Source organism: Oncorhynchus mykiss, chromosome 2 (assembly GCF_013265735.2).
Source record: "Oncorhynchus mykiss isolate Arlee chromosome 2, USDA_OmykA_1.1, whole genome shotgun sequence".
NCBI lineage: Eukaryota > Metazoa > Chordata > Actinopteri > Salmoniformes > Salmonidae > Oncorhynchus > Oncorhynchus mykiss.
The window spans coordinates 15,374,637-15,401,507 of NC_048566.1; the positions used below are offsets into that span (position 1 = coordinate 15,374,637).

Genomic DNA, 26,871 nt, shown 5'->3' on the forward strand with positions numbered 1-26,871 from the left:
GCAGGTTAGGAGAATTTACACAGCATATTAGGATTATTAACGTAGCACGTTAGGATAATTAGGTTCAGATTTGGAAAAAGGTCAGAGTTAGATAAAATGACAAAATAAATACATTTTTGACAAAAGCTGTAGCCTTTCTAGCCATGACCACTTACTGGGTGAAAGGTGATGAGAAGTGCTGCATACCCCACGAGCGGAGCAACGACACAAACTACCGCAAGCGCCTTCCTCTACAGTCTAGTCTAAAAAATAGCCGCAACATTATTTTTATTTTGAATGGACGAGCGAAAACAACTTTTCACATATCGGAATTCGCAGAATATCACACAATTCTAAGGTGAGTTTGCTTGTCATGTTTGTGGGATTAAGCTGCTTCGATCGGACTGCAAACTGAAACGGACCTACATTCGTGGCGTGAAAACAATGCAAGGGGCCAACTATTTTATAGCTAGCTAGTGCACTTGTTTCTGCAGTAAGTAGGACTGACTTGCTAGCTATGTTTCATCATATGGTTATCTATCCAGGATTTATATGGTAATCAATTGCTGAGCAATTGTGCTATACACGTGCTTATTAATGCGATTGGTACAAGGCTGCTCCGCCTTGGAAAAGATGGAATTTGATCTCCAATAATAAAAGTTGCATCTGGCCTGCGAGTCTAGCTAACTGGGCAATTACATGTTTATGTGGAATTACTCTGATACTCCGATTTGGTTGTATGGTTTGTTAAACTTTGAAATCAATGGGTTTTGTTTGGCATACATTTTAAAGTGAAAAACCTGAGTCTCAGAGTAATTCCGTTACAAGCTACAAGCTACAAATTCTACAACTATCTTTGTAGATATTGACTGTACTGTATTAGGGGAGATTGGGGTACATTGATCCAAAGGGGTAGGTAGGAAACCATAAACATTTATAATTTGACCAAATATGGAAAAAGTTGTAAGGAAGTTAACATTAGGTCCAAAAAACTGGAATTTCATCAAGTCATACATTTTTGGGGAGGTTTCATGATGCTTGTATCTAAATCAAAGTAAATAATTTAACGATTGTTCTATAAAAATGCAAACTCTGCATTCATCATTCATTGAATCAGATGAACCCTCTGATATTGCCAACTACTTTAATACTTTTTTTCATTGGCAATATTAGCAAACTTAGGCATGACATGCCAACAACAAACGCAGTCAAGCATTTTGAATTCCACAAAGCAAAAATCATTCTGTTTCCCAAAAATACTAAAGCCCCCTTTACTGGGTCAAAATAGCTGACCAATCAGCCTGTTACCAACCCTTAGTACACTTTGAGATTTTTTTGTTTTCGAATTAGAGGTTGATGCCTCTGGAATGTATACATTGATTGATGTAGGTTAGTGTTATGGAGATTGTACTCTTATTAGAGAAACGGTAAGAAAGACAGTTCCTCAGTGTAGGGTTCTTTGATGTTGATTGGAGATTAACAATGTTTGCAATTCTGTGCTAAGTCACTCAGCTGGAATTATCCAATTAATTGTCCATTTATCCTATACAAGATGTGATCTGGAAATAATAAATATGAATACAATGGCATCAATACTAAGATAATGTACATTAATTTAGCAATAACAAACAAGATATCCAGCTCTCATCTGTTATACTAAACCAATGACTGAAACAAAAATACAAGTGGCTAGCAACATCAGACTAACCAGCTAACAAAATGTAGCTAAGAATGTTAGATAGCTAGCATAAAAACGAGACCCATAATGCTGTAATAATTACAAAAATATTATTTAACTATTGACAACTTCGTCAGTAAAACAAGGCGAAAACATATACATTACTTACAGTTTTGGTTTTCACGCACAGTGATGAATAAATTGTCCAGAAAGAAAATAATGTCCAAAACTGAGATTTGTGTTCACAGCAGTAGGTTGCCAGCTGCACTTGGTAATGCCAGCTTGTGATAGCTGTAATGTCATCACTGAGTTCTTAAAGGGACAGGCTTTTTTTTACAGTGTTTGACCAGATACAAGACTATTTTACAGTAAACAAATTGACAACAGACTTTTAGCATGCTTATTGGGAAACACAGCACATGACTGATGATTGGCTGTGATACATGTATGATAAAACGTTTGTGGGGACTGTTTTGTTAGACTTTAGTGTGGCTTTTGACATTAATGATCATAGTCTGCTTCTGGAAAAATGTATGTGTTATGGCTTTACACCCCCTGCTGTAATGTGGATAACCGAACGCTGAGGGTGTAGTCCTCCAACATAATCCAGGTAGAATCAGGGATTCTCCAGGGCAGCTGTCTAGGCCCCTTACTTTTTTTCAATCTTTACCAACGACATGCCAGTGTGTCTATGTATGCGGATGACTGAACACTATGGCAGTTAGCCTAGTGGTTAGAGTGTTGGGCCAGTAACCGGAAGGTTGCTGGATTGAATCCCCGAGCTGACAAGGTAAAAATCTGTCATTCTGCCCCTGAGAAAAGCAGCAGCAAATCACTGTTCCCCGGATGTTGATTTAAGGCAGCCCCCTGCGCATCTCAGATTCAGAGGGGTTGGGTTAAATGCGGAAGACACATTTCAGTTGTGTGCATCCAGTTGTACAACTGACTAGGTATCCCTCTTTCCCTTATACATGTCAGCTACTACAGTGACTGAAATGACTGCAACACTTAACAAAGAGCTGCACTTAGTTTCAGAATGGGTGGCGAGGAATAAGTTAGTCCTAAATATTAAAAAAACTAAAAATTGTATTTGGGACAAATCATTCACTAAACCCTAAACCTCAACAAAATATTGTAACGAATAATAAAGACAAAATATTTAATGGCCTTTGAATGGGGTATGGTAGTAGATGCCAGGCGCACCGGTTTGAGTGTGTCAAGAACTGCAACACTAGGGCTTCCCAAGTGGCGCAGCACTCTGAGGCGTTACTACAGACCCGAGTTCATTCCTGGGCTGTGCCACAACCGGCCGTGGCCGGGAGTCCCATAGGACGGTGCACAATTTGCCCCAGTGTCGTCTGGGTCAGGGCAGGGTTTGGCCGGTGGGGCTTTACTTGTCTCATCGCGCTCTAGCGACTCCTTGTGGTGGGCCGGGTGTCTGCGGGCCGACACCGGTTGCCAGTTGAACAGTGTTTGCCCCGACACATTGGTTAAGGAGTGATGTTAGGCAGGTGATGTTTTGGAGAACGCATGACTCCACCTTCGCCTCTCCCGAGCCTGTTGGAAAGTTGCAGCTTTGAGACAATATCGAAAAATAGGGTCAAATAAAAAAATATACAAAAAAGGACTGCAACGCTGCTGGGTTTTTAACGCTCAACAGTTTCCCGTCTGTATCAAGAGTGGTCCACTACCCAAAGCACGTCCAGTCAACTTGACAAAGCATTGGAGTCAACATAGGCCAGCATCTCTGTTGAATGCTTTCGACACCTTGTGGAGTCCATTCCCCAATGAAGCGAGGCTCTTCTGAGGGCAAATATGGGGTGCAACTCAATATTAAGAAGGTGTTCCTAATGTTTTGAGTACTCAGTGTGTAGAGCAGTGGTATTCAACTCTTACCCTACAAGATCTGGAGCCTACTGGTTTTCTGTTCTACCTGATAATGAATTGCACCCACCTGATGTCCCAGGGCTAAATCAAATCAAATCAAATGATATTTGTCACATACACATGGTTAGCAGATGTTAATGCGAATGTAGTGAAATTCTTGTGCTTCTAGTTCCGACAATGCAGTAATAACCAACGAGTAATCTAACCTAACAATTCCACAACTACTACCTTATACATATACATATGAGATGAGTAATGTAGGGTATATAAACATAAAGTGGCATAGTTTAAAGTGGCTAGTGATACATGTATTACATAAATCAGTCCTTGATCAAATCAAATTTTATTGGTCACATGCAGATGTTAATGCGAGTGTAGCGAAATGCTTGTAATACATAAAAAAAATAAAAATACTGCATAGTTTCCTAAGGACTCGAAGCGAGACGACCATCTGTCGGCGCCATCTTGCAATGAAAAAATGCAGCGAACTGGCTTCAAGGTCCAGAATTGAGTGTGTCGGGTATAGAGAATCAATGTACCATCTAAACCACTGTGAAATATTTTCAATAACCAAAATATTGTATTTTCAGCTGTTTGAAGCTGGTGTACAAAACCGAAGGTAAAAGACGCAACAACTAAACTTAAGAATGGGAAGCATAGAAATAGCTCACATAGAACATGTCTACTGCTTCTTAGACTTGCTTTGAATGAGAATGACAGAACTCACATTACATTTGTTTAGGTTGCCCAAAAAGTTACATTTTGCAGCTTAAAAATGTGCTTAAAGTAATTAAAAGCTTTAAAAAAAAGATGCGTTTAGAAAATAAAGATGGACATGGTTTTAAAAGGTAGTGGTGTTACTTCATTCAGTACAGAAATTTGAAGGCGCTTTATTTAATTCACCCTGTCCTGCAGCTCAACTTACCCCATGGTGTGTGGTGCCAAGAGACCACTTCTTGTGTGACTAGCTATGTTTTCAAAACTGTTTACATTAATTCTGATTATTTCCAGGGATACAAAACATCCTGAAATATATCTTTTTTTAGAAAGACTACTATATTTCCCTTGAAAAATGTCTCAACTTACTCCACTCTCCCGTACAGTTAGCATGGTCCAAGATCCAAGATATACATTTTTTAAATCTAAAAGTTAGATGAAAGTGCAGGATTGTCCAGTCCACACTTGGATTCCTAGAGTCTACCAGGCTAGGGGACAGTAGGTCTATGGCTAACCGGGTGTTTTGGTAATGTAGGTTACAACATGGCTAACCAAGTGTTTTGGTGGTGTAGGTGACAACATGGCTAACCAGGTGTCTTGGTGGTGTAGGTGACAACATGGCTAACCAGGTGTCTTGGTGGTGTAGGTGACAACATGGCTAACCAGGTTTTTGGGTGCTATAGGGGACAACATGGCTAACCAGGTGTTTTGGTGGTGTAGGTGACAACATGGCTAACCAGGTGTTTTGGTGCTGTAGGGGACAACATTGCTAGCCAGGTGTTTTGGTGGTGTAGGTGACAACATGGCTAACCAGGTTTTTGGGTGCTATAGGGGACAACATGGCTAACCAGGTGTTTTGGTGCTGTAGGGGACAACATGGCTAACCAGGTGTTTTGGTGGTGTAGGTGACAACATGGCTAAACAAGTTTTTTTGGTGCTGTAGAGGACAACATAGCTAAACAGGTTTTTTTGGTGCTGTAGATGACAACATGACCAACCAGGTGCTTGTAATGGGGAAATCTAGGATGACTGAAGTTAATATTTAGTTTAGAGTAATCTACACAATGGTTAGCATATTGGATTTTCAGCACTCAATGTGCTGGTTGATGGTCAATAGACATGATGCTGAATTATTATTATTTTAATTGTTTTATCCCCGGTCCCCGCAGGAGGCCTTTTGTCTTTTGGTAGGCCGTCATTGTAAATAATCATTTGTTCTTAATGGACTTGCCTAGTTAAATAAAGGCTAAATTAAAATGAATCATAAAAAAAGATGAATTATTCTCCTATTTGTCAATAGTGTATAATGCCAGACTGGAGGACACGCTGATATTTCACTGTTGTATGGTATTGATGACATCCTGTGGACACTGTGATTCAGTAGCAGCTGACAAAGTCATTGCCTTTTTGTTTTGACTTCCTACAAGCCTCTCAGGCTGCTGTTTACAGAACACTTGGTGCTGTCTGATTAAGACATTAAAGGACTGTCTCCAAGATGCCAGTTAGACATTTTCTCTGCCAGTTAGACATTTTCTATGCTGGGTGGTGTCTCCCTGTTGCAACTTGTAATAAACCGGATTGATTCTAAATTGTCTTCATCTGCGACTGCTCTCCTCTTTTGTTCACCTGGAAATGTATTTTACAGTGTTGTAGGTGACAACATGGCTAACTAGGTGTTTTGGTATTGTAGGTGACAACATGGCTAACTAGGTGTTTTGGTATTGTAGGTTACAACATGGCTAACTAGGTGTTTTGGTGCTGTAGGTGACAACATGGCTAACTAGGTGTTTTGGTATTGTAGGTTACAACATGGCTAACTAGGTGTTTTGGTGCTGTAGGTTACAACATGGCTAACTAGGTGTTTTGGTGCTGTAGGTGACAACATGGCTAACTAGGTGTTTTGGTATTGTAGGTTACAACATGGCTAACTAGGTGTTTTGGTGCTGTAGGTGACAACATGGCTAACTAGGTGTTTTGGTGCTGTAGGTGACAACATGGCTAACTAGGTGTTTTGGTATTGTAGGTTACAACATGGCTAACTAGGTGTTTTGGTGCTGTAGGTGACAACATGGCTAACTAGGTGTTTTGGTGCTGTAGGTGACAACATGGCTAACTAGGTGTTTTGGTATTGTAGGTTACAACATGGCTAACCAGGTGTTTTGCTATTGTAGGTTACAACATGGCTAACCGGGTGTTTTTCTATTGTAGGTTACAACATGGCTAACCAGGTGTTTTGGTATTGTAGGTTACAACATGGCTAACCAGGTGTTTTTCTATTGTAGGTTACAACATGGCTAACCAGGTGTTTTGGTTTTGTAGGTTACAACATGGCTAACCAGGTGTTTTGGTTTTGTAGGTTACAACATGGCTAACCAGGTGTTTTGGTATTGTAGGTTACAACATGGCTAACTAGGTGTTTTGGTATTGTAGGTGACAACATGGCTAACCAGGTGTTTTGGTATTGTAGGTTACAACATGGCTAACCAGGTGTTTTGCTATTGTAGGTTACAACATGGCTAACTAGGTGTTTTGGTGCTGTAGGTGACAACAAGGCTAACCAGGTGTTTTGGTATTGTAGGTTACAACATGGCTAACCAGGTGTTTTGGTATTGTAGGTGACAACAAGGCTAACCAGGTGTTTTGGTATTGTAGGTTACAACATGGCTAACCAGGTGTTTTGGTATTGTAGGTTACAACATGGCTAACTAGGTGTTTTGGTATTGTAGGTTACAACAAGGCTAACCAGGTGTTTTGGTGCTGTAGGTGACAACAAGGCTAACCAGGTGTTTTGGTATTGTAGGTTACAACATGGCTAACCAGGTGTTTTGGTATTGTAGGTGACAACAAGGCTAACCAGGTGTTTTGGTATTGTAGGTTACAACATGGCTAACCAGGTGTTTTGGTATTGTAGGTTACAACATGGCTAACTAGGTGTTTTGGTATTGTAGGTTACAACATGGCTAACCAGGTGTTTTGGTATTGTAGGTTACAACATGGCTAACTAGGTGTTTTGGTGCTGTAGGTTACAACATGGCTAACTGGGTGTTTTGGTATTGTAGGTGACAACAAGGCTAACCAGGTGTTTTGGTATTGTAGGTTACAACATGGCTAACTAGGTGTTTTGGTGCTGTAGGTTACAACATGGCTAACTAGGTGTTTTGGTATTGTAGGTTACAACATGGCTAACTAGGTGTTTTGGTGCTGTAGGTGACAACATGGCTAACTAGGTGTTTTGGTATTGTAGGTTACAACATGGCTAACTAGGTGTTTTGGTGCTGTAGGTTACAACATGGCTAACTAGGTGTTTTGGTGCTGTAGGTGACAACATGGCTAACTAGGTGTTTTGGTATTGTAGGTTACAACATGGCTAACTAGGTGTTTTGGTGCTGTAGGTGACAACATGGCTAACTAGGTGTTTTGGTGCTGTAGGTGACAACATGGCTAACTAGGTGTTTTGGTATTGTAGGTTACAACATGGCTAACTAGGTGTTTTGGTGCTGTAGGTGACAACATGGCTAACTAGGTGTTTTGGTGCTGTAGGTGACAACATGGCTAACTAGGTGTTTTGGTATTGTAGGTTACAACATGGCTAACCAGGTGTTTTGCTATTGTAGGTTACAACATGGCTAACCAGGTGTTTTTCTATTGTAGGTTACAACATGGCTAACCAGGTGTTTTGGTATTGTAGGTTACAACATGGCTAACCAGGTGTTTTTCTATTGTAGGTTACAACATGGCTAACCAGGTGTTTTGGTTTTGTAGGTTACAACATGGCTAACCAGGTGTTTTGGTTTTGTAGGTTACAACATGGCTAACCAGGTGTTTTGGTATTGTAGGTTACAACATGGCTAACCAGGTGTTTTGGTATTGTAGGTTACAACATGGCTAACTAGGTGTTTTGGTATTGTAGGTGACAACATGGCTAACCATGTGTTTTGGTATTGTAGGTTACAACATGGCTAACTAGGTGTTTTGGTATTGTAGGTGACAACATGGCTAACCAGGTGTTTTGGTATTGTAGGTTACAACATGGCTAACCAGGTGTTTTGCTATTGTAGGTTACAACATGGCTAACTAGTTGTTTTGGTGCTGTAGGTGACAACAAGGCTAACCAGGTGTTTTGGTATTGTAGGTTACAACATGGCTAACCAGGTGTTTTGGTATTGTAGGTGACAACAAGGCTAACCAGGTGTTTTGGTATTGTAGGTTACAACATGGCTAACCAGGTGTTTTGGTATTGTAGGTTACAACATGGCTAACTAGGTGTTTTGGTATTGTAGGTTACAACAAGGCTAACCAGGTGTTTTGGTGCTGTAGGTGACAACAAGGCTAACCAGGTGTTTTGGTATTGTAGGTTACAACATGGCTAACCAGGTGTTTTGGTATTGTAGGTGACAACAAGGCTAACCAGGTGTTTTGGTATTGTAGGTTACAACATGGCTAACCAGGTGTTTTGGTATTGTAGGTTACAACATGGCTAACTAGGTGTTTTGGTATTGTAGGTTACAACATGGCTAACCAGGTGTTTTGGTATTGTAGGTTACAACATGGCTAACTAGGTGTTTTGGTGCTGTAGGTTACAACATGGCTAACTAGGTGTTTTGGTATTGTGGCTGACAACAAGGCTAACCAGGTGTTTTGGTATTGTAGGTTACAACATGGCTAACTAGGTGTTTTGGTGCTGTAGGTTACAACATGGCTAACTAGGTGTTTTGGTATTGTAGGTTACAACATGGCTAACTAGGTGTTTTGGTGCTGTAGGTGACAACATGGCTAACTAGGTGTTTTGGTATTGTAGGTTACAACATGGCTAACCAGGTGTTTTGCTATTGTAGGTTACAACATGGCTAACCAGGTGTTTTGGTATAGTAGGTGACAACATGGCTAACTAGGTGTTTTGGTATAGTAGGTGACAACATGGCTAACTAGGTGTTTTGGTATAGTAGGTGACAACATGGCTAACTAGGTGTTTTGGTATAGTAGGTGACAACATGGCTAACTAGGTGTTTTGGTATAGTAGGTGACAACATGGCTAACTAGGTGTTTTGGTATAGTAGGTGACAACATGGCTAACTAGGTGTTTTGGTGCTGTAGGTTACAACATGGCTAACTAGGTGTTTTGGTATTGTAGGTTACAACATGGCTAACTAGGTGTTTTGGTGCTGTAGGTGACAACATGGCTAACTATGTGTTTTGGTATTGTAGGTGACAACATGGCTAACTAGGTGTTTTGGTATTGTAGGTTACAACATGGCTAACTAGGTGTTTTGGTATAGTAGGTGACAACATGGCTAACCAGGTGTTTTGCTATTGTAGGTTACAACATGGCTAACCAGGTGTTTTGGTATTGTAGGTTACAACATGGCTAACCAGGTGTTTTGCTATTGTAGGTTACAACATGGCTAACCAGGTGTTTTGGTATAGTAGGTGACAACATGGCTAACTAGGTGTTTTGGTATTGTAGGTGACAACATGGCTAACCAGGTGTTTTGCTATTGTAGGTTACAACATGGCTAACCAGGTGTTTTGGTATAGTAGGTGACAACATGGCTAACTAGGTGTTTTGGTGCTGTAGGTGACAACAAGGCTAACCAGGTGTTTTGGTATTGTAGGTTACAACATGGCTAACCAGGTGTTTTGTTATTGTAGGTGACAACAAGGCTAACCAGGTGTTTTGGTATTGTAGGTTACAACATGGCTAACCAGGTGTTTTGGTATTGTAGGTTACAACATGGCTAACTAGGTGTTTTGGTATTGTAGGTTACAACAAGGCTAACCAGGTGTTTTGGTGCTGTAGGTGACAACAAGGCTAACCAGGTGTTTTGGTATTGTAGGTTACAACATGGCTAACCAGGTGTTTTGGTATTGTAGGTGACAACAAGGCTAACCAGGTGTTTTGGTATTGTAGGTTACAACATGGCTAACCAGGTGTTTTGGTATTGTAGGTTACAACATGGCTAACTAGGTGTTTTGGTATTGTAGGTTACAACATGGCTAACCAGGTGTTTTGGTATTGTAGGTTACAACATGGCTAACTAGGTGTTTTGGTGCTGTAGGTTACAACATGGCTAACTAGGTGTTTTGGTATTGTAGGTGACAACAAGGCTAACCAGGTGTTTTGGTATTGTAGGTTACAACATGGCTAACTAGGTGTTTTGGTGCTGTAGGTTACAACATGGCTAACTAGGTGTTTTGGTATTGTAGGTTACAACATGGCTAACCAGGTGTTTTGCTATTGTAGGTTACAACATGGCTAACCAGGTGTTTTGGTATAGTAGGTGACAACATGGCTAACTAGGTGTTTTGGTATAGTAGGTGACAACATGGCTAACTAGGTGTTTTGGTATAGTAGGTGACAACATGGCTAACTAGGTGTTTTGGTATAGTAGGTGACAACATGGCTAACTAGGTGTTTTGGTATAGTAGGTGACAACATGGCTAACTAGGTGTTTTGGTATAGTAGGTGACAACATGGCTAACTAGGTGTTTTGGTGCTGTAGGTTACAACATGGCTAACTAGGTGTTTTGGTATTGTAGGTTACAACATGGCTAACTAGGTGTTTTGGTGCTGTAGGTGACAACATGGCTAACTAGGTGTTTTGGTATTGTAGGTGACAACATGGCTAACTAGGTGTTTTGGTATTGTAGGTTACAACATGGCTAACTAGGTGTTTTGGTATAGTAGGTGACAACATGGCTAACCAGGTGTTTTGCTATTGTAGGTTACAACATGGCTAACCAGGTGTTTTGGTATTGTAGGTTACAACATGGCTAACCAGGTGTTTTGCTATTGTAGGTTACAACATGGCTAACCAGGTGTTTTGGTATAGTAGGTGACAACATGGCTAACTAGGTGTTTTGGTATTGTAGGTGACAACATGGCTAACCAGGTGTTTTGCTATTGTAGGTTACAACATGGCTAACCAGGTGTTTTGGTATAGTAGGTGACAACATGGCTAACTAGGTGTTTTGGTATTGTAGGTGACAACATGGCTAACCATGTGTTTTGGTGCTGTAGGTGACATGACCAACCAGGTGTCAGAGTTCCCCACTGAGCGGACGTTCCAGTACCAGCATAGCCTGCCTCCTCTCCCTGTACCGTCTCTAGAGGGGAGCCTCGCCAAGTACCTGGATGCAGGTGAGATGCCAGCTGCATTTGAGACAGAGAAGCTCCGTTAGCATGGACCCTGGATAAAAATGTGTCTAGTTACTGAAATGTCTGTGTGTATTTTCCAGTGCGGCCGTTTGCTACAGAGGAGGAGTACCATGTGACTGCAGCCGTAGTGAAGAGGTTTGGAGAGGGCATCGGCAAAGACCTGCACCAAAAACTACTGCAGAGAGCCAGGACACGCAGGAACTGGGTACACACACTCAACTAGAGGTCGACCGATTATGATTTTTCAATGCCGATACCGATTATTGGAGGACCAAAAAACCTGATACCGATTAATCGGCCAATTTTTATATATATATATTTGTAATAATGACAATTACAACAATATGAATGAACGATGAACACTTTTATTTTAACTTAATATTTAACATCAATAAAATCTATTTAGTCTCAAATAAATAATGAAACATGTTTCATTTGGTTTAATTAAATAATGTAAAAACAAAGTGTTGGAGAAGAAAGAAAAAGTGCAATATGTGCCATGTAAAAAAGCTAACGTTTAAGTTCCTTGCTCAGAACATATGAAAGCTGGTGGTTCCTTTTAACATGAGACTTCAATATTCCTAGGTAAGAAGTTTTAGGTTGTAGTTATTATAGGACTATTTCTCTCTATACCATTTGTATTTCATATACCTTTTGACTATTGGATATTCTAATAGGTACTTTAGTATTGCCAGCCAAATCTCGGGAGTTGATAGGCTTGAAGTCATAAACAGCGCTTCGCAATGCAATTTGACTAGTTAATACTGCCTGCTAACATTAATTTATTTTAACTAAATATGCAGGTTTAAAAATATATACTTCTGTGTATTGATTTTAAGAAAGGCATTGATGTTTATGGCTAGGTACATTCGTGCAACGATTGTGCTTTTTTTGCAAATGCGTCTTTGTTAAATCATCCCCCGTTTGGCGAAGTTGGCTGTCTTTGTTAGGAAGAAATGGTCTTCACACAGTTCTCAACGAGCCAGGCGGCCCAAACTGCTGCATATACCCTGACTCTGTTGCACAGAACGCAAGAGAAGTGACACAATTTCCCTAGTTAAAATAAATTAATGTTAGCAGGCAATATTAACTAAATATGCAGGTTTAAAAATATATACTTGTGTATTGATTTTAAGAAAGGCGTTGATGTTTATGGTTAGGTACACATTGGTGCAACGACAGTGCTTTTTCCACGAATGCGCTTGTTAAATCACCCGTTTGGTGAAGTAGGCTGTGATTCAATGATAAATTAACAGGCACCACATCGATTATATGCAACGCATGACAAGCTAGATAAACTAGTAATATCATCAACCATGTGTAGTTAACTAGTAATTACTTTAAGATTGATGTTTTTTTATAAGATACGTTTAATGCTAGCTAGCACCTTACCTTGGCTCCTTGCTGCACTCGCATAGCAGGTAGTCAGCCTGCCACGCAATCACCTCGTGGAGTGTAATGTAATCTGCCATAATCGGTGTCCAAAAATGCTGATTACCGATTGTTATGAAAACTTGAAATAGGCCCAAATTAATCTGCCTTTCCGATTAATCAGTCGATCTCTACACTCAACACACTGCACAGCTAGAACATGTGGGAACTGGTCACACACCATGCTTGACCCTGAGCAACTGCGAAAGGGAATCTTTGAGTGTTTTAATTACTGCAGTCATTATGGTGTCTCCCTGAAGTGTTTCATCTTTATACTGTGTGTTTTCCTGCAGTTGGAGGAGTGGTGGTTGGATGCAGCCTATCTGGAATTGCGTTACCCCTCCCAGTTGAATGTGAACTTCGGAGGTCCTGCACCCTACCTAGAGCACTGCTGGCCCCCTACAGAGGGAGTACAGCTACAGAGGACCAGCATAAGCATGTGGCACACTCTACAGTACTGGGACCTGCTTCGCACGTAAGATACTCACATTGAGTGTACAAAACATGTTTTTTCCATGACATAGACTGTCCAGGTGAATCCTGGTGAAAGCTATAATCACTTATTGATGTCACCTGTTAAATCCACTTCAATCAGTTTATATGAAGGGGAGGAGACAGGTTAAAGAATGATTTTAAACCTTGAGATAATTGAGACATGGATTGTGTCTGTGTGTCATTCAGAGGTTGAATGGGCTTAGATAAAATATTTAAGTGCCTTTTGAACAGGGAGTCAACATAGGCCAGCATCCCTGTGGAACGCTTTCGACACCTTGTAGAGTCCATGCTTCAACGAATTGAGGCTGTTCTGAGGGCAAAAGGGCATGTAACACAATATTAGGAAGGTGTTCCTAATGTTTTGTACACACTGTGTATATGTATTAAGGTTACACACACATCACAACTACTGCTACCAGACTCTTCCGATTGCTAAATAATGCACAATTTAAACACTTGCCCTCCAATCCCCCCCTTCCCCAAAACATGTGTTTTTATTTAACTATAAATTCTTCCTGTATTATAGTTGTTTAAAATATTTATTCTATTCTACTGAGCCAGTTACTTTATGTTCATATTATTATATTTGATTTCTTATTGTTGAGAAGGAACCTGCAACTAAGCATTTAGTTGCACAGTCTATACGTACGTACCTTGTGTGTCCCTAAACACACACGTTCAGTACACACTCTCTGACTGTGTGGTCCCCGACAGGGAGAGGCTGGACCCTCATAAAGCTGGTAATGTGGTGTTGGATATGGACCAGTTCAGAATGCTGTTCTGTACATGTAAAGTTCCTGGAGTCACCAAGGATACCATCATCAACTACTTTAAGACAGGTAGGTGTCCCCCCCCCATGACACCGCCATGCAATATGATGTTTGTGGTTTGTTTTTGTGTGTAGTACTCTGTTATTTATTTAGGTGTGTGTGTGTGTGTGTGTGTGTGTTTTCCATGTGTGTGTGGATGTGTGTTTTGATTACTTTAAGACATGAAGGTCAGTCAATCTGGAAAATTTCAAGAACGTTGAACGTTTCTTCAAGTGCAGTCACAAAAACCATTGAGCGCTATGATGAAACTGGCTCTCATGAGGACCGCCACAGGAAATTAAGACCCAGAGTTACCTCTGCTGCAGAGGATAAGTTCATTAGAGTTACCAGCCTCAGAAAATGCAGCCCAAATAAGTGCTTCACAGAGTTCAAGTAACAGACACATCTCAACATCAACTGTTCAGAGGTTTCTGTCTGAATCAGGTCTTCATGGTCAAATTGCTGCAAATAAACCACTACTAAAGGACACCAATAAGAAGAAGAGACTTGCTTGGGCAGAGAAACACGAGCAATGGACATAAAACTGGTCAAAATCTGTCCTTTGGTCTGATGAGGCCAGATTTGAGATTTTTGGTTCCAAACGTTGTGTCTTTGTGACATGGAGATTAGGTGAACAGATGATTTCTGCATGTGGGGTTCCCACCGTGAAGCATGGAGGAGGAGGTGTGATTGTGTGGGGGTGCTATGCTGGTGAAACTCAGAGATTTATTTAGAATTCAAGGCACACTTAACCAGCATGGCTACCATAGCATTCTGCATCGATACGCCATCTCATCTGGTTTGACTATAATTTGTTTTTTAAAAGGACAATGACCCAACACATCAGGACAATGACCCAAAATAAGGGCTATTTGAATAAGGAGAGTGATGGAGTGCTGCATCAGATGACCTGGCCTCCACAATCACCCGACCTAACCCAATTGAGATGGTTTGGGATCAGTTGGACCGCAGAGTGAAGGAACAGCAGCCAACAAGTGCTCAGCATATGTGGGAACTTATTAAAAACCGTTAAAAAGCATTCCAGGTGAAGCTGGTTGAGAGAATGCCAAGAATGTGCAAAATTGCCATCAAGGCAAAGAGTGGCTGTCACGATCGCTGGACCAAGGCGCAGCATGCATAGAGTTCCACATGTTTTAATAAATTAAACTCACCAAAAACAATACCGAACAAACGAAACGTGAAGTAAATGCAGTGTTCACAGGCACTACACAAAATCAAGGTCCCACAAAACAACAGGTGGGAAAAGGCTGCCTAAATATGATCCCCAATCAGAGACAATGATAGACAGCTGCCTCTAATTGGGAACCATACCAGGCCAACATAGAAATAAAAAAAACTAGAGTACCCACCCTAGTCACACCCTGACCTAACCAAAATAGAGAATAAACGTCTCTCTAAGGTCAGGGCGTGACAGTGGCTACTTTGAAGAATCTCAAATATAAAATATAGGTTGATTTGTTTAACACTTTTTTGGTTACTGTATGATTCCATGTTATTACGTAGTTTTGATGTCTTTACTATTATTCTACAATGTAGAAAATTGTAAAAAATAAAGTAAAACCCTGGAATAAGTAGGTGTGTCCAAACTTTATGTATTATTGCTGTATGTATTGATGTTTTTTCTGTGTGTGTTGTAGAGAGCGAGGGTCCATGCCCCTCCCACGTGGTGGTGATGTGTAAGGGCCGTTTCTTCTCGTTTGATGCAGTGTGTGACGGACACATTCTTACCCCTCCAGAGCTGCTCAGGTATTCTGGCCGGTGGATATTTAGGTATATTTGTGTGTATCTGCATATGTTTGCAAGTATTTATGTGTGTGTGTGTGTGTGTGTGTAGGCAGCTGACCCATGTTAAGCAGTGTTGTGAAGGGGAGCCAGCGGGAGATGGTGTCGCCGCTCTCACCTCAGAGGAGAGGACACTCTGGGCTAAGGTGTGTGTGAAGTTGGCTGTATAGAATGGACGTCACCATGCCCTAAACCTCGCTCTCTCTCGCTCTCTCTCGCTCTCTCTGTGTCTGTAGGCTAGGGAGTATCTGATAGGTATAGATCCAGCCAATAAGACCATCTTAGAGACCATCCAGAGCAGTCTGTTTGTGGTCTCACTGGACGATGCTAAACCCTACGCTACTTCAGAGAACTACACACCGGTACGTACACACACATACACACACCACAGGCATCCATACCATCCTTAGTATGGTATAATCTGACCTTTGGCCTTTGCCCCCAGGTGACCCGGGAAGCGCTGACAGGAGACCCCACCATCCGCTGGGGAGACAAGTCCTACAACTCCCTCTCCTTCGCTGACGGAACCTTCGGATCCAATTGTGACGTGTGTTACTGTTTTGTAGAGAGAGAGATGATTGCTCCTCTGTTAGCAGTAGTGTAATGATGTTTTGTTGTGAGTGTGTTCCTATGTATGGTAATTGCTGGTGTGTGTTGCAGCATGCCCCCTACGATGCCATGGTGCTGGTAACTCAGGGTTACTATGTGGATCAGCAGCTCAAAGCTACAGACGGCAAGTGGAAGGTAAATACGGTTTCTATTGAACTTATTTTCAGTGACTGTATATCTTGTTTGTCCTTAATTATGAGTGTCTTACTGGCCTGCCTAACCGGAGGCATAAGTATTGCTGAGTGTGGGACACTGGGCGCCTGGGCGTCAGCATGCCGGCTCAGCATAAAACTACACTCTGGTTCTAGTTAGAAGATTTTACGCCGTAGCTCACACCTGAGAACAACAGGATAAGGTGGCTCTCTATTATGCTACCATGTATCAGGTAATAAACAGGTTCATTTCACTGTGAGTAAGCAACAGTATAATTTGTATTGTGTGTGTCTATGTAGGGCTCTGAGACGGTGCGGCCTATGCCTCTTCCTGAAGAGTTGGTCTTCACTGTGGATGACAGAGTCAGGAGTGACGTTGCACATGCCAAGCAACAGTACTTTGAGACTGTGAGCACACACACACACATACACACACACATTCATAATTCTGTGCATCTCCCTGGTCGTCAGATTGGACCATCGCAGGTGTTGTGTTCATCACAAACACACCCTCACAGGCCCTTACTCTCCCCACCACACACACACACAACTCTAATCTGTGTGATATCTGGTTTGACAGACACCTGTGTGTGTGTCTCCAGACTCAGGACTTGCAGGTGGTGTGTTATGCGTTCACCTCGTTTGGGAAAGCAGCCATCAAACAGAGGAAGCTCCACCCAGACACCTTCATACAACTGGCCCTTCAACTGGCTTATTACAGACAGCATGGGAGGTAATACCATCCATCCAGCCAGGGCCGGCTCTAGCCTTTTGGGGGCCCTAAGCGAGATTTCGTTGGGGCCTAAGCTAGGCCATGGGGTGGAGAGACATTATTTTCAGTTTTAAAGCTAATTTCTTGTAATTCTACACATTTTGCCATGACTTATGCCATGTTAATGATGATAGAGTGAGTGACTAACAAAATCAATAGGGGCCCCCTGGAGGTCAGGGCCCTTAGACACCCTGGTCGGTGTTCAGTCATGATTACAAGTTTAGATAGTCTAGCCAGCTAACTTACCAATTTTAAGAAATGTTAGAAGACATGGTGAATTGATTGACTGCCAGAGCATAACAAGAGAGAAATTGCTGGTGTAGAACCACATTTCAACCTTGCAACTGGTGTATTCTACTATTCTAACTCTCAAATAATAATAATTTGTGGTGAGGTTTGGGTGGCCTGGGGCCCTAAGCAACGGCTTATGTCTCTTATGCTTGGAGCTGGCCCTCCATCCACTATCCATCCAATTAATCCATCCATCCACCCAACATTCATCCATCCACCCACCCACCCATCCATCTATCCATCAAATTCATCCATCCTTCCTCCCCAATATTCTCTCCTTAACTGATGATTGATGATAATCCCCCCTCCCAGGTTAGGTAGTTGCTATGAGACAGCGATGACCAGAAGGTTCTACCACGGCAGGACTGAGACCATGAGGCCCTGTACCCTGGAGGCACAGAACTGGTGCCATACCATGCTCCTCCCTGCAGCCAGTGTAAGTGTGAGAGTGTGTGTGTCCAGTAAACGATTAGTTCTTCATATATTGTCATGCCATACATGTAAATCTGGCGACCAGGATACTTACACTCTGACTTTCTGCATGTCTCCCAGGCTGAGGCTAAGAGGAAAGCCCTGCTGCTGGCCTTCAACAAGCACAACAAACTGATGGCTGAGGCACAGAACGGAAAAGGTTTTGACAGACATCTCCTGGGCCTTTACCTGATCGCCAAGGAGGAGGGACTTCCTATGCCAGACCTTTTCACTGATCCACTGTATTCCAAGAGGTGTGTTTTTGTGATTGTTTGTGTGTGTGTGTCTGTGTGTGTGTGTGTGTGTGTGTGTGTGTGTGTGTTTATGGTGTGTGTAATTTGTGTGTGTTCTCTCTCCAGTGGCGGGGGCGGTAACTTTACCCTGTCCACCAGTCTGGTTGGCTACACCACAGTCCTGGGAGCGGTTGCTCCCATGGTGCACCATGGCTACGGGTTCTTCTACCGCATCGGAGACGACAGGTGGGCTATTACACACCCACACACTGACCCCACGCAACATCATCCACAGTTTGACCAGTAAACACACACTGACCCCACACAACATCATCCACAGCTTGACCAGTAAACACACACACACACATCCACACACACTGACCCCACGCAACATCATCTACAGTTTGACCAGTAAAAACACACACACACACACACACACATACACGGACCCCACGCAACATTATTCACACTTTGACCAGTAAGCACACACACATACTGACACCACGCAATATCATCCACAGTTTGACCCGTAAACACACACACACAAATAAAATTAAACGGATTTATATAGCCCTTCTTACATCAGCTGATACAGTGCCTTGCGAAAGTATTCGGCCCCCTTGAACTTTGCGACCTTTTGCCACATTTCAGGCTTCAAACATAAAGATATAAAACTGTATTTTTTTGTGAAGAATCAACAACAAGTGGGACACAATCATGAAGTGGAACGACATTTATTGGATATTTCAAACTTTTTTAACAAATCAAAAACTGAAAAATTGGGCGTGCAAAATTATTCAGCCCCTTTACTTTCAGTGCAGCAAACTCTCTCCAGAAGTTCAGTGAGGATCTCTGAATGATCCAATGTTGACCTAAATGACTAATGATGATAAATACAATCCACCTGTGTGTAATCAAGTCTCCGTATAACTGCACCTGCACTGTGATAGTCTCAGAGGTCCGTTAAAAGCGCAGAGAGCATCATGAAGAACAAGAAACTCACCAGGCAGGTCCGAGATACTGTTGTGAAGAAGTTTAAAGCCGGATTTGGATACAAAAAGATTTCCCAAGCTTAAAACATCCCAAGGAGCACTGTGCAAGCGATAATATTGAAATGGAAGGAGTATCAGACCATTGCAAATCTACCAAGACCTGGCCGTCCCTCTAAACTTTCAGCTCATACAAGGAGAAGACTGATCAGAGATGCAGCCAAGAGGCCCATGATCACTCTGGATGAACTGCAGAGATCTACAGCTGAGGTGGGAGACTCTGTCCATAGGACAACAATCAGTCGTATATTGCACAAATCTGGCCTTTATGGAAGAGTGGCAAGAAGAAAGCCATTTCTTAAAGATATCCATAAAAAGTGTTGTTTAAAGTTTGCCACAAGCCACCTGGGAGACACACCAAACATGTGGAAGAAGGTGCTCTGGTCAGATGAAACCAAAATGGAACTTTTTGGCAACAATGCAAAACGTTATGTTAGGCCTAAAAGCAACACAGCTGAACACACCATCCCCACTGTCAAACATGGTGGTGGCAGCATCATGGTTTGGGCCTGCTTTTCTTCAGCAGGGACAGGGAAGATTGTTAAAATTGATGGGAAGATGGATGGAGCCAAATACAGGACCATTCTGGAAGAAAACCTGATGGAGTCTGCAAAAGACCTGAGACTGGGACAGAGATTTGTCTTCCAACAAGACAATGATCCAAAACATAAAGCAAAATCTACAATGGAATGGTTCAAAAATAAACATATCCAGGTGTTAGAATGGCCAAGTCAAAGTCCAGACCTGAATCCAATCGAGAATCTGTGGAAAGAACTTAAAACTGCTGTTCACAAATGCTCTCCATCCACCCTCACTGAGCTCGAGCTGTTTTGCAAGGAGGAATGGGAAAAAATGTCAGTCTCTCGTTGTGCAAAACTGATAGAGACATACCCCAAGCGACTTACAGCTGTAATCGCAGCAAAAGGTGGCGCTACAAAGTATTAACTTAAGGGGGCTGAATAATTTTGCACGCCCAATTTTTCAGTTTTTGATTTGTTAAAAAAGTTTGAAATATCCAATAAATATCATTCCACTTCATGATTGTGTCCCACTTGTTGTTGATTCTTCACAAAAAAATACAGTTTTATATCTTTATGTTTGAAGCCTGAAATGTGGCAAAGGGTCGCAAAGTTCAAGGGGGCTGAATACTTTCGCACGGCACTGTATATCAAAGTGCTGTACAGAAATCCAGCCTAAAACCCCAAACAGCAAGCAATGCAGGTGTAGAAGCACGGTGGCTATGAAAAACTCCCTAGAAAGGCCAAAACCTAGGAAGAAACCTAGAGAGGAACTAGGCTATGAGGGGTGGCCAGTCCTCTTCTGGCTGTGCCGGGTGGAGATTATAACAGAACATGGCCAAGATGTTCAAATGTTCATAAATGGCCAGCAAGGTCAAATAATAGTAGTCAGAACAGTTGAAACTGGAGCAGCAGCACGGCCAGGTAGACTGGGGACAACAAGGAGTCATCATGCCAGGTAGTCCTGAGGCATGGTCCTAGGGCTCAGGTCCTCCGAGAGAGAGAAAGAAAGAAAGAAAGAAAGAAAGAAAGAAAGAGAGAATTAGAGAGAGCATACTTAAATTCACACAGGACACCGGATAAGACAGGAGAAATACTCCAGATATAACAGACTGACCCTAGCCCCCGACACATAAACTACTGCAGCATAAATACTGGAGTCTGAGACAGGAGGGGTCAGGAGACACTGTGGCCCCATCCGATGACACCCCCGGACAGGGCCAAAGAGGAAGGATATAACCCCACCCACTTTGCCAAAGCACAGTCCCCACACCACTAGGGGGATATCTTCAACCACCAACTTACCATCCTGAGACAAGGCCGAGTATAACCCACAAAGATCTCCGCCACGGCACAACCCAAATGGGGGGGGGGGGGGGGGGGGGGGGGGGGGGTGGCAACCCAGACAGGAAGATCACATCAGTGAATCAACCCACTTAAGTGACGCACCCCTCCTAGGGACGGCATGGAAGAGCATCAGTAAGCCAGTGACTCAGCCCCTGTAATAGGGTCAGAGGCAGAGACTCCCAGTTGAAAGAGGGGAGCCGGCCAGGCAGAGACAGCAAGGGTGGTTCATTGCTCCAGTGCCTTTCCGTTCACCTTCACACTCCTGGGCCAGACTACACTCAATCATAGGACCTACTGAGATGAGTCTTCAATAAAGACTTAAAGGTTGAGACCGAGTTTGCGTCTCTCACATGGGTAGGCAGAGACCATTCCATAAAAATTGAGCTCTATAGGAGAAAGCCCTGCCTCCAGGTGTTCGAAATTCTAGGGATAATTAGGAGGCCTGCGTCTTGTGACCGTAGCGTATGTGTAGGTATGTATGGCAGGACCAAATCGGAAAGATTGGTAGGAGCAAGCCCATGTACTGCTTTGTAGGTTAGCAGTAAAACCTTGAAATCAGCCCTTGCCTTAACAGTAAGCCAGTGTAGGGAGGCTAGCACTGGAGTAATATGATCAAATTTTTTGGTTCTAGTCAGGATTCTAGTGGCTGTATTTAGCACTAACTGAAGTTTATTTAGTGCTTAATCTGGGTAGCCGGAAAGTAGAGCATTGCAGTAGTCTAGAAGTAACAAAAGCATGGATTCATTTTTTTGCATCATTTTTGGACAGAAAATGTCAGATTTTTGCAATGTTACATAAATGGAAAAAAACTGTCCTTGAAACAGCCTTGATATGTTCGTCAAAAGAGAGATCAGGGTCCAGAGTAACGCAGAGGTCCTTCACAGTTTTATTTGAGACGACTGTACAACCATCAAGATTAATTGTCAGATTCAACAGAAGATCTCTTTGTTTCTTGGGACCTAGAACAAGCATCTCTGTTTTGTCCGAGTTTAAAAGTAGAAAGTCTGCAGCCATCCACTTCCTTATGTCTGAAACACATGCTTCTAGCGAGGGCAATTTTGGGGCTTCACCATATTTCATTGAAATGTGCAGCTGTGTGTCATCCGCATAGCAGTGATAGTTAACATTATGTTTTCGAATGACATCCCCAAGAGGTAAAATATATAGTGAAAACAATAGTGGTCCTAAAACAGAACCTTGAGGAACACCGAAATTTACAGTTGATTTGTCAGAGGACAAACCATTCACAGAGACAAACTGATATCTTTCCGACAGATAAGATCTAAACCAGGCCAGAATTTGTCCGTGTAAACCAATTTGGGTTTCCAATCTCTCCAAAAGAATGTGGTGATCGATGGTAACGAAAAGCAGCACTAAGGTCTAGGAGCACAAGGACAGATGCAGAGCCTCGGTCTGACGCCATTAAAAGGTCATTTACCACCTTCACAAGTGCAGTCTCAGTGCTATGATGGGGTCTAAAACCAGGCTGAAGCATTTTGTATACTTTGTTTGTCTTCAGGAAGGCAATGAGTTGCTGTGCAACAGATGACCCCATGCAGAATCATCCACAATTTGACCAGTAAACACACACACACACACACACACACACACTGACCCCACGCAACATCATCCACAGTTTGACCAGTAAACACACACACACCGACCCCACACAACATCATCCACAGTTTGACAAGTAAACACACACACACTGACCCCACGCAACATCATCCACAGTTTGACCAGTAAACACACACACACACACACACCGACCCCACACAACATCATCCACAGTTTGACAAGTAAACACACACACACACACCGACCCCACACAACATCATCCACAGTTTGACAAGTAAACACACACACACTGACCCCACGCAGCAACATCCACAGTTTGACCAGTAAACACACACACACACCGACCCCACACAACATCATCCACAGTTTGACAAGTAAACACAAACACACACACACACACTGACCCCACGCAACATCATCCACAGTTTGAACAGTAAACACACACACACACACACTGACCCCACTCAACATCATCCACAGTTTGACCAGTAAACACACACACACACACACACACACACACACTGACCCCACGCAACATCATCCACAGTTTGACCAGTAAACACACACACATTACCACCTAGCTCCAACCTACAACACATGAGTGCATTACTAAAATAAACTACATTTTAGGTAGACTAGAGGATGTAAAATTATGTTTGTTTGTCTTCAGGAAGGCAATGAGTTGCTGTGCAACAGATGACCCCATGCAGAATCATCCACAATTTGACCAGTAAACACACACACACACACACACACACACACACACTGACCCCACGCAACATCATCCACAGTTTGACCAGTAAACACACACACACCGACCCCACACAACATCATCCACAGTTTGACAAGTAAACACACACACACTGACCCCACGCAACATCATCCACAGTTTGACCAGTAAACACACACACACACACACACACCGACCCCACACAACATCATCCACAGTTTGACAAGTAAACACACACACACACACCGACCCCACACAACATCATCCACAGTTTGACAAGTAAACACACACACACTGACCCCACGCAGCAACATCCACAATTTGACCAGTAAACACACACACACACCGACCCCACACAACATCATCCACAGTTTGACAAGTAAACACAAACACACACACACACACTGACCCCACGCAGCATCATCCACAGTTTGAACAGTAAACACACACACACACACACACTGACCCCACTCAACATCATCCACAGTTTGACCAGTAAACACACACACTGACCCCATGCAACATCATCCACAGTTTGACCAGTAAACACACACACATTACCACCTAGCTCCAACCTACAACACATGAGTGCATTACTAAAATAAACTACATTTTAGGTAGACTAGAGGATGTAAAATGATTTGGTACCCTCCCCTTCCCCCTGTCTTTCTAATGACATAATACTGTAGGGAGAGTGATGTTGTTTAGATATCCTTCTGAGTAGATACCGCTAGATAAATGTTGGTGCTTTAGGTCCTGGACTCTGGACAATGCACTCTGAGTCAGATAACAGTTACTATTCCAGCTGTTTTCCGTGTCATCTAGTTAGTGGGGTCAAGGTGAGGTCAAGGGTAAAGTTTAATAGTAGTGGTTAGAAAGTGCAGCTGTGTTGTTCCGTCCTCTCTATGATGGACAGATTTTTTAAAACCTCTACAAGTGTCCAGTATCTGACTTGTACTTCCTGTTTCAGGATCGTGGCTTCCTGTACAGCGTGGAAGTCCAGTCGAGAGACAGATGCAGAGACACTGTTCCAGAACCTGGTTACCTCCCTACATGAGATGTTACATCTCGCTACCACAGCTCAGCTCTAACACACACACACACACATACACACACACACACAGTTTGTAGATGGTCGTCAATAATAGTTTAGTTCTGCACAGATCAATGCAAAGGCACATTTATTGTTTTCTACATTTAAAAATAAAAATGTATTATTTGTTTAAATGCAGCTCAACAAATTAGTTAATTTTGCACTTAGTGAATCATTCTCTGTGATTTTATGTAGTGTAACGGATGTGAAACGGCTAGCTTAGTTAGCGGTGAGCGCTAAATAGCGTTTCAATCGGTGACATCACTTGCTTTGAGACCTTGGAGTAGTGGTTCCCCTTGCGCTGCAAGGGCCGTGGCTTTTGTGGAGCGATGGTTAACGATGCTTCGTGGGTGACTGTTGTTAATGTGTGCAGAGGGTCCCTGGTTCAGAAACAGAGAGAAACGGGTCATGTTGTCTTTGACTACCGTCTCACCTCAGGCCTCATGGGTATTATATAAGGCACTCAATCAAAACTGTTTTCCAGTTTCCAGGGCAAGAAAAATGATTGTTTTTATGTTTTGCACATCAGTAGAGGATTTTGCATTTGGCTGGATATGATCAATGAAACAGTGTTTGGGTGAGACGAAAAGAAACCCAAGTAAATTCTAATGTGCCTTTTTGCTGTGTCCTTATTTTAGTCTGTCCCCAGAGATCTGGTTAGTGGTTTTGATTGAATAGCTCCCTAATTGACCAGACTTTTTAGACTTCAAAAGATGCTGAATAACTCTACCACTCCTATGCCAGATCCATAGGCTGCTGCCCTATGCAATATGCCATTTTATGTAGTAGATGTCTGTAATAATGAACATTCTTGTCACAATTTACCCATGATACATCACGGTTTTGATGCTCTCGAACACAGCATTGTGTTAATACCTTTCAGACAGTCTTGAGATTTTCAGCATGTTTTTTTGTTGTAAATGATAGAAAAGTGATAAAAGACGAGCGCTGCATTTGATTCAGTCAACAGAATGAAAAGAAGCTGTTTTAATGCCTAAAGTAGTGAAAATGATGTAACCCACTTTACAGTAGGACAATTATAGTATTGACTTGGTTGACAATGTAAACTTGGAAAATGTTTTATTGAATATGAAAGTTGTTTAGTGTGATTGAACTGACAAATCAAAGTGATTGAATCATGTCATGAGCCCAAATATTCAAATAAAACATCTTTATTAATGATACCTGTTTACATAAGGAAAAAAGTCATGCATACATACAGTACATACCCAAGCAGAGGTCAGTTAATTCAGTGCAACGTAGAAACAGGAACGTGGTTTGTATCAATATACTGTTAGTGCTTGAGCCCCAACCCTCAGCTGTGTGTGTGTGTGTGTATATCACTCAACATATTACCTTCAGTTAAGGTAAACAAAACATTCAGGAACTCTTTGGTCCTTTCAAATACCTCAGGCACTTCCAATAGCATGAGCATAGCACAGAGACAGTTTGGAAGGCCACATCTCATGATCATTTAAAAAATAATTCCTCTCAACATTAAAGGTCCAATGCAGCTGTTTTTATCGCAATATCAAATCATTTCTGGGTAACAATTAAGTACCTTACTGTGATTGTTTTCAATTAAAATTGTAATTTTAAAAATAAAAATAACTTGTTAGCGAAGAGCAATTTCTCAAGCAAGAATTTTGCTAGGACTGTCGGAGTGGGGAAAACTGAAAACTAGCTGTTATTGTCAGAGAGTTTTTGAACTCTTTCTTATTGGTCAATAAACCAATGTATGCCTGGTGATGTCACCGGGCAGGCCAAAACTCCATCCCACCAAAGCAGGCAGAAATTTCCAGGCAGGCTTTTCAAACAGCTCTTACACTAAAAGGGCATTATCATAATTTTCACAATTTTAGAATCACCTTTATTATCTCATAGTGTGAAAATATATAAGTTGGTATACAGATGACATACAGTGGATGTACAATTTTACAGTATGAATAGTATGAATATATCTAAATGCAGAGCGATGAACAGAGTGCAAATGCAGTGTAGTGCAGTTATTTTGTGTACTATGTTATTCCAACCTGATAGTGTGGAAATATATAAAGCACGGGGAAATCTAGT

General features: G+C 42.1%; 2 protein-coding genes across 3 annotated transcripts in view; one reads left to right on the forward strand and one right to left on the reverse strand.

Moving 5' to 3' along the window:
* Positions 1-1,921, reverse strand: part of LOC110535793 (ribonuclease P protein subunit p38) — a 49,363-nt gene extending 47,442 nt beyond the window's left edge. Inside the window, exon 1 of one of the 2 annotated variants that reach the window (XR_005035165.1) lies at positions 1,827-1,921. The gene's annotated coding sequence lies outside the window, so the exon portion shown is untranslated. The remainder of the gene's footprint in view (positions 1-1,826) is intronic. The other variant, XM_036938876.1, reaches the window with a different exon arrangement.
* LOC110534183 (peroxisomal carnitine O-octanoyltransferase) lies at positions 1-25,980 on the forward strand. Its single transcript, XM_036938847.1, has 16 exons — positions 1-337; positions 11,280-11,399; positions 11,498-11,622; positions 13,142-13,323; positions 14,058-14,182; positions 15,811-15,919; positions 16,008-16,101; positions 16,192-16,317; positions 16,401-16,502; positions 16,616-16,699; positions 17,017-17,124; positions 17,319-17,449; positions 18,092-18,215; positions 18,332-18,504; positions 18,610-18,729; positions 24,676-25,980. The coding sequence occupies exons 2-16, from the start codon at positions 11,285-11,287 to the stop codon at positions 24,794-24,796; spliced, it is 1,839 nt and encodes a 612-aa protein (XP_036794742.1). The 5' UTR covers positions 1-337; positions 11,280-11,284; the 3' UTR covers positions 24,797-25,980.
* Positions 25,981-26,871: the final 891 nt, after the last annotated feature.

What these genes read in the sequence shown, in the direction of transcription:
- LOC110534183 (XM_036938847.1), top strand. Translation starts at nt 11,285, where the DNA reads ATGACCAACCAGGTGTCAGAGTTCCCCACTGAGCGGACGTTCCAGTAC. An exon ending in TGCTCCTCCCTGCAGCCAGT is followed by an intron (nt 18,216 to 18,331) that starts GTAAGTGTGAGA and finishes CATGTCTCCCAG; the next exon opens with GCTGAGGCTAAGAGGAAAGC. An exon ending in GATCCACTGTATTCCAAGAG is followed by an intron (nt 18,505 to 18,609) that starts GTGTGTTTTTGT and finishes TTCTCTCTCCAG; the next exon opens with TGGCGGGGGCGGTAACTTTA.